At 38.6% G+C, this 8,062-nt stretch overlaps 1 protein-coding gene across 1 annotated transcript in view; it reads right to left on the reverse strand.

The window, feature by feature from the left end:
- Positions 1–1,171, reverse strand: part of IPPK (inositol-pentakisphosphate 2-kinase) — a 28,337-nt gene extending 27,166 nt beyond the window's left edge. Inside the window, exons 1-2 of the mRNA XM_085302477.1 lie at positions 1,148–1,171; positions 424–475 (exon numbers count right to left, since the gene is read on the reverse strand). Of these exons, the coding sequence (XP_085158603.1) occupies positions 424–475; positions 1,148–1,149 (54 nt within the window). The 5' untranslated portion in view covers positions 1,150–1,171. The remainder of the gene's footprint in view (positions 1–423; positions 476–1,147) is intronic.
- Between the last annotated feature and the right edge of the window lie 6,891 nt (positions 1,172–8,062).

Genomic DNA, 8,062 nt, shown 5'->3' on the forward strand with positions numbered 1-8,062 from the left:
AATAAACCTATTCATTCCTGGCCCTCAACACACAGCACTACAGTCTGGATAACACAGATGTCCCTGAGACGCTAATGTTAAAAACAAAGAAGAAAACAAATGGTCCTTAAGGTTTAACAGTGTATCAAATTCCTTATCTGTCACATAGGTGAGTTACACAAATCAGAATGTGAAACCTGTACTAAGCTTCCTGTGTTTAAACTGCTGCAAGCCTGCACGCATCTGGAACAGGCACTTTCCAACAGTGAGATTTAGAGCCAGCTGCCTAGCCAGCTTCTGTTACATTGGGCACACAAGACTCTTCRGGAAAATATTAATAGTGAGGGGAGGAAATAAAAAAAAAATAAAAAGTCAAAGGAATTATAAATTATGTTAATAACTCAAAGCACCCTAAACACCTCCATAGATCAACTAAAAGAAAACCTGAGCAATTCCTGAGCAACTGCTCAACTGAATACAGCATCCCCACTCCTTCCTGAGNAAAAAAAAAAAAAAAAAAAAAGGAGAGAAAGTCAGAAAGTGATTATCACATATCTCAGAAATAATACACTGAGGTGAAGACAACATCCCACTGAAAGGCTGTAACAAAGGAACAAATTGTGGGAGCAAACACAATAAGCTATTACACTGCTACCTCCTACACAGTTCACAGGTCAGTTATTTCCACCAAAAAGCAACCACTGGTAAATATGTCCAGCCCACTACTGCTGTTGATTAAAGGAAGGTTAAGTGTACAGAAAAGAAAAGGCAAAGTTTAGTGTTATGAACTCCACCTTTACTACATTTGCCAACCACTAATAAAACAAGAAAAGGGTGCTTTCTAAATACAGGATTGATTTCATCAACTTCAACGAGAATCTCTCTCTGTTTCAAGTCTGAACTAGGACAGCACCCAAACAGAAAGAACAAAACTATTTTTAAATGAAGCCTAACTACCTCCTGAGCTTTTCTGCAAAACTGCGATTTGCTTTATATTTCTATTCGTATTATCTTCAGCATTCTCATAAGTCACCCAAAATAGAAAATAAAACAAAACAAAGTAAAAAAGATGCAAACTGAACTTTGAATTCCAGTGACAAACATATTTTATACAAATAATGATAGATCTATAAATATCTATAAATATAGTGAAAAGCTACTATTTTACATTATAGTATTAGACCTGTGTTTCTCAGTGTTTCTCTCTCCCATCTCCTTCCACACAGAAAGACTCGAGTGCTATGTTTTCATAACTGCATCTACAGAAGCACATGAGAAAAAAAATCATTAAAAAAATATAAAAAATTATAAGAAAAGTTTAAAGTGCATTGCTGACTTTCTGTTCCTTCCCTCTTCATTCTCTTTCTTTATCTGCTGCTGCTTTTCCTGACATTTTACAAAAAATACTATTAAACTGTTACATTCATAGCATCCTTTCAGCACAGAAACCTGRTAAAGACAAGGAAAAGTAAATTTAACTACAATACACTGGTGCTATATGAAATTAAAATTCCATATRCACAATGACTCAAACAGATGCTTTGGGTCAACTAATCTTTGCAGCTAATCCACTGAAGCAGAACTGCTTCCAACTTCCAATACTTCTTTTGTAATAAAAGCCTTTTGTGATTGTACTCAAGTAGAGTTAGTGTGATGAGTTAGTTACAACATCTACAATCACTGTTGTAACAGTTTAGCTAAAGAAATAACTATAAGCAAATAAAACGTCTTCCTGTTTGCCAGTGACAATAGGCGTGTATTTAAATGTCAGTTAACCAACAGACAAGGTTAACAAAAGGATATATATAGTTTCATTCAAGTTAGAAGGCCACAAAGGGTCCTGAATCCCAACTCAAGCTAGTAAGTGCTTCCAAKTCCTAAAAATTTAATTGCAGTTTACAGCAAGACACTCATCTCTTCATCTCTTTTCCACTTGTGACAAACCCCRATTGCATACTGCTTGGCTTTTCAATTAATTTTCATAGCTGATTGGTTTGGTAAATTTAGATAGAAGCTCCTCTACTTGCTTACAAAAAAAAAAAAAATCACAATTAGGAAAGATGGAACAGAAAGCAGCATATTACATTTGTCACGTATCTGTTTTCTAAGCAGGCAAAGGGTATACAATTGCTTTTTTTTCTAGACATTCTATGTTTATACATGCATATCCCCAAAAGAACACACAATATTGGAGAAGTAAGGTCAAAGAAATGCCCTATGAGCCAGGAAGGAGGGGGGRAAAAAGTGTTAATGGTCCTTAATACTTATAAAGTTCTTAACGGAGTCTTGGTCCAACTCACATTCAAGTTTTGCTCTCCCCTGAAAATTCTGCAGAACCAGATGCAAAACTGCTTACACTCAGCCACACACCTCAGTGAATGTTTTGCATACATCCAGCCCATGGAATAAATGAAAAATAAAAATTACCACAGGTTCGAATTTAAGTAGGGGAATCTCCTCAAGGATAGAAGAACTTTTAATTTCCAGTCTTAACAAAACCCTACCTTTCCTATTAGTTGAAATAAAATTCAATAAATGCAAGTTGTACATTACCTTTTCTGGGTAATTTCTGAGCGTGAAAAAGCAAAGACTCCCTAACTTGGCCATATTTCAATCAGTACAACAGTCAGAGAAGGCTGTCGTTAATAAGCAGCACCAGCCAAAGACAGGAGACTATTTCTACCACTCATATGTTCAAGGAAGAGCCACTCCAAATAGCACAGGCTATTTCAGTATTTTTCCCATACCTGAAGACCTAATGCCAAGGATCAGAGGTCTGTTCTATATTTCCTTGAAATCAAGAGATCCATAGATCTACCAATTCTTTGATCCACAGACATTAAGAAGAAACGCAACACACAACTGAACAAGACCTGTTTACAGGTAGGGAGGGATCTGTAGTGTCCCAGGAATGACTTAAATTTTGGGAGCAATACTTTACTTGCACRAACTTCAAGATGACAAAACAGCAAACTCCACATCACAGAGAAATAATGAAGCTCACAAAGGGAAGARCAGGACATTTGAGTTCTTGAACTTGTACAGAATGAGACCATCACAAAGTGCTACAGGAAGATTCACTCAGCAAGACAGCAGCACTGCCCTCTTTTTGTCAGACAAGACTAAACTGCAAAGCTACAACGGGCTAGTAATTCTAACCATAAGCGTTTTTGCTGTTAGATCAAAAATCCCCCACTTGTCTAAGCATACAATCTTGTCCATGACCCTGTCCTCCAATATCAATAAATAACCTTCACAACATAAATTTATTGCATAAAATGCCAAATTTACCCAGTAAGATTCATTTTTAATTCAAAAAAAGGAAAACCTTCATACTTTGAAAAGTGTTATAAACAATCAAGTCTGATATGACACAAGGCACCCTCCACAGAATTCATAGRAAACATGAAACCAAGTTGATCTCCCCCACAATAAAAAGGTCTTTCCGCACACACTATACTGCTCTCATAATGCAATAATGTCAGCAGGAGCAGCCGCAAATATTGCAGATATAGTGAAATTAAAGACCAATGTTAAAAATGCAAGAGACTCCTTTCCAAATCCAGAACAAGGATTGAGAAAGATGCCTGTAAAGGAAGCACTGGTAACACTGATATGATATCCTCCATCTTTACCCATCTGTCCTGAAGGAAAAAAACACAGAAAAAAGACATTACTCAGTTATTATAAGCAACAAGTTCGGGAACCTTCTGCAGGTACGATTATCTGACTCAACTCCCTCCTCAGTCCTCTGACCTCAGCTTCATTTACCTTCTCCATCTACCCTCTCCCCCCTTTTCTATTTACAAAACTCACATGCTTTCTCCGAAAATGGTTTAYGTGCTTCCTAACAAATCACGTCCTTTACCAAACACTAAAGATATCTGTTAGAACTATAACCTCTCCTAGACAAGTAGATTATTACTAAGCAATAATCAAGGCATATCAAGATCCAAACCACAACTTTTCACAAACACAGTTTCCTCTAGACCCATTTCAGACCATTTCACTGAATAAAAAATATTAGAAAAAAAATTCCTCTTTTCTTACACCACTTCAAAGTAGTCACTGTGAAACATAAGCTTAATGTTCAAATAAGCATTTTGTTTAAAAGCAAGTATTAGGTTACCACAATGTCTCAATGTGAAAAAATTAAAAATTAATACAAATTAATTGCAGTGAAACAGAGCAAGAATGYATATACTTTATCTAATGAAGCAAAATCTCAGGATTTCAAGCATGTTTCAGTAGYGAAAGAAAATACAAGACGTTATTTTAGAGTTACTTACACTACTTTACAAGGAACGACAATTTCCTGAAACCTTTATGAAGTGTTAGTATCTGTAAGAGTAAACAACTGATTAAAATGTAGAACTACAAAAGAGGTTTTGTAGCTCACGTCTGAAAAACTAAGYATCTCCTCCACTTTAGAGTCAAGTCAACTTACAAGATAGTGACTATTCTACAGCAGTTCCTCAGAAGCCTCACCACTGCTCAAGCCCAGGGCAGAGAAGAGGAGTGGTTTGGGCCACTTTCTTAAATTAGAAGCCAAATTTGATGCAGACAAAACAAAACTCCAATAAAAACATAGGCAGCATGAACCATCCTTTCTAACCTGCCCAACTGTTTGTAATAGCTTTAATAGCTGTATCTGTGCCACAGCACCTTACGCATCCTTGAGACAGTAACAAGTAGCCCAGACGATTCACTGTTTGATTAAATATGGCATATCAACTATTTGAAGAGCATATTATGCTTCAATCAAATACAGAAAACAACAGCACAAGGACCACACAGCTGTCAYCTGAATTAACAGCTAGGCAAATTTATGTATACTTCAGAGTGATCTTTCTGAATGAATGTCTCAAGCACTTTTTTCAGAAACCAGAACAGAATTACCAGTTACATCTCTCACTGAAACCAATGAGGTAGAAAAGTTGTTTTTGTTCATCTTCTAGGAGAAGATGCAGCAGGCTGCAAGATTATACAAAGGCTTTTTGACCACAGTTCAGTTTCAGTGTGGATTAGCTTAATCACAGCTGCAATAAAAAACACTAGGAAAAGCTTTATCATCAGAGAGATGATCTCTAGATGTCCCTTCCATCCTCAACCATTCTGTGATTCTGTGAAACTTGTCCCATAACATTGACTGTCTTCCAGAATTTCAGATTCATCAAGACTTAAACTTCGAAAAGCCATGGAAGCAGAAGTTAGAGCATGTATCAAACAAGCATGGAGCTCTGTAGATGACAACAGTAACTGGGAATTCTTGCAGGCATTCCATCTTTATTCATCAGATCACTTTCTAAATGGAGAACTAATTAGAGCAACTCTGTAAAGCTATCACTGTAAAAAGAGACATGCTGACTAGACCATGCCCTGCCTAAGTCTTAACTGCATGAATAAGGAATGGAGATGCTCTTGCAGTGATTTCAGATGCTTCATTTCAGTACTGCATTCTACAGGTTGTAGGAGTGCAGGAACACAGGGATAATTTTGTCATTATTACATTCTGGAGGATTAGTAACTGTTAAGTGGAAGCAGCACATCAAACAGTACTTTAAAAACATACCTGAACAACCAAGTATGTTCTGCAGAGAGACGATGCCAATGTATGACTGTCAGACATAAATCTTTGTCTACACGTCACCATTCAAAGGCGCTGGAACAAAGGCTTGCACACTGTTTGCATCTCAGGCTTATCAGCTCATCACTAGCAAAGCTCTTTGTCATGCATGCCACTTTTCCRCAACTAAGTTTTCAGGCGTTAACTTTGGTACTGTACTACCTCTGGATTACCAGGGTGTTACGTTCATGTCTTAAACAGAAAGAAACAGGGAACGGAACAAACCAATGAATTAAACATAGCCTTAAACAGACCAGAGCAACATGAACTGATGCATGCCTTGCTCTTACTCTTCATCCCCACTCTGGCCACACCTCTGCACAATCAAGAACAAGAATTGTGTATTCAGCCTACCTACTCATCCCAATCTAAAYACTGTGTGTTTGACACACAGTCTTGCACGGTATCTGTTCTCAGTATTCCAAATAGGGGTCAAGAGGAGAAGAATTGAAGCCAAACTCCCTAGGTGTTAGTTCACAAAGGACAAAGAAGCTAATGTCCTCTTCTTCAAAAGGACAGGTTTTTTTCCACTTCCCAGATCATATGGAAGAAGTAAGGAAGAGAGGTCAGACCCACAAAGGTAGAGACCACTGCCTTCCCCAGATATCTCTACATGTGAAAATGAGAACACAGAGATAATAAGCACTCTTGGACACAGTTCCACTCCAGCTTCTCGCTTTCAACCCCAGCACCAACATCATCCATTCATGTCCCCCTTGCCACAACCAAATTGCTATCCCTCCCACTTGCATTCATACACAAAATTGTGACCTTAGGAGCTACAGAATGAAGCAAAAACAGTAAAATGAAATTCATTATGTTAGCTATGCTGCTATTCTGTTCTCACAAACCTGAAATGACTGACAACAGATCACAAGAACGATGATTAATCATTCAAGTACGTCCTGTTTATAAAGGGAACAAAGTAAAAGTTAGCATCTAAACAGTATTTTATATGCTACAATTTTAACAGATTTAATCATCAGTAGACACAAAGCTCTAGCCTGTAAGCTTTTATTGGCTCAATGCTGCCTACACAGGGAAAAAAATATATATGTATATATTTTACTTCCACTGTTATCTTCAAATGTTAGCATCCTTTTAATRAGAGAACTGGCATACTCAGCACCTATTCTAAATTTCTGGCAGACTTCCTCACTTTCCACACCTTTAATGACATCCTAAGACATTGTTATTAATTTATTACATATTCCGATTCATCCAGTGACCAAAGATTTTTTTTAACTGCGTTTTTCAACAGATATTCAGAAAGCTAAAATTTAAATAGGAAACAAAAATTCTACACTCTCTTCTTGTAGCAACAATGTCTTTTTTTTAATACTTGGCATAAAGAAAGAGAAGAAATAAACAAGAGCCACAGAAGAGCCCCTCCTAAAGATGGGCAAAAACTTCCAGCATTTTCTCAGACTTGATATATGTTAGCATTTTTTATGTCCAGCTTACACTTATAAGACAGAAAAGAGAAACCCGATGACTCTAACGTTCTCAAATATATTCATTTGAAGTTCTAGAAAACCCTCAGATTTTAAGATTCAACTCACACTGTAGTCTTCTCATATAAAAGCCTGTATGTTGACATTTCTGTTTTATTGGACAGTTTTAGATCTATAACCACTAGCAAATTCATACTGGAATTAAAATACAAATATAAGACAAAAAAACAGCCCAAAGTCCTTTTTAGAAAAGCAATAAACTTCTGAGGGACGCGTATAATGAAAATCCAAAACTCAATATGCTAAGTAAATAACACATACACGAGGGGAAGAGCACAGTGACAGCAGTCACAGAACACATGCTTTTAAGCTGATAYGGAATCTGCTTGACTGGATTTAGATTAATTTTATTTTTGCTGCTCATCAAAGCCAATACTGAATTTATTTTACTTAGTAAGATTTTTTTAAACGAATGGTAAATTGAAGCACAGAGATGAAATGACTTGCTCATTCATGCTGACATCTACGGCCAGGCCGCAAACTGAAATCTGACTCTGGAGCCCCAATCCAGGATTGTAGCAAATGTTCACACGCTTACGGAGCCAGGGGCGAAAGGAAAACCATTCCCAACGCTTTCATCCGATTCCGTGCGTCTTCCTGACCCGCCTGCACGCAGGCCCGCGCTGCCACCGACGGGAGAGGAGCGCGTCCTGCGCCTCTCACCGCAGCTCCGTCTCCGAGGACGCGTTCCTACCGCCAGCTGCTCTCCTCTGCGCAGGCTGCAGGGCCAAGACCAGGCAAAGCCGCTGCCGAGCCCCCTCCCACGGAAGGGTTAAGCGTTTCCGCTCGCCCCCTCAGCGCCGCAAAAACGCAGCGAGAGCCGCTCCGCTGAGCGGCTGGACGCGAAGGCTACGCGCTCCGCGGGGCAGCAAAGCGAAACGAAGGAAACGCGGCTCCCGCGGGGCAGGCGACCGGAGCGCCGCGCTCCGCTCCGCTCCGGGCC

The sequence above is a fragment of the Rhea americana genome, unplaced genomic scaffold, assembly GCF_003343005.1.
Source record: "Rhea americana isolate MKP2758 unplaced genomic scaffold, rheAme1 scaffold_19, whole genome shotgun sequence".
In the NCBI taxonomy this organism is placed as follows: domain Eukaryota; kingdom Metazoa; phylum Chordata; class Aves; order Rheiformes; family Rheidae; genus Rhea; species Rhea americana.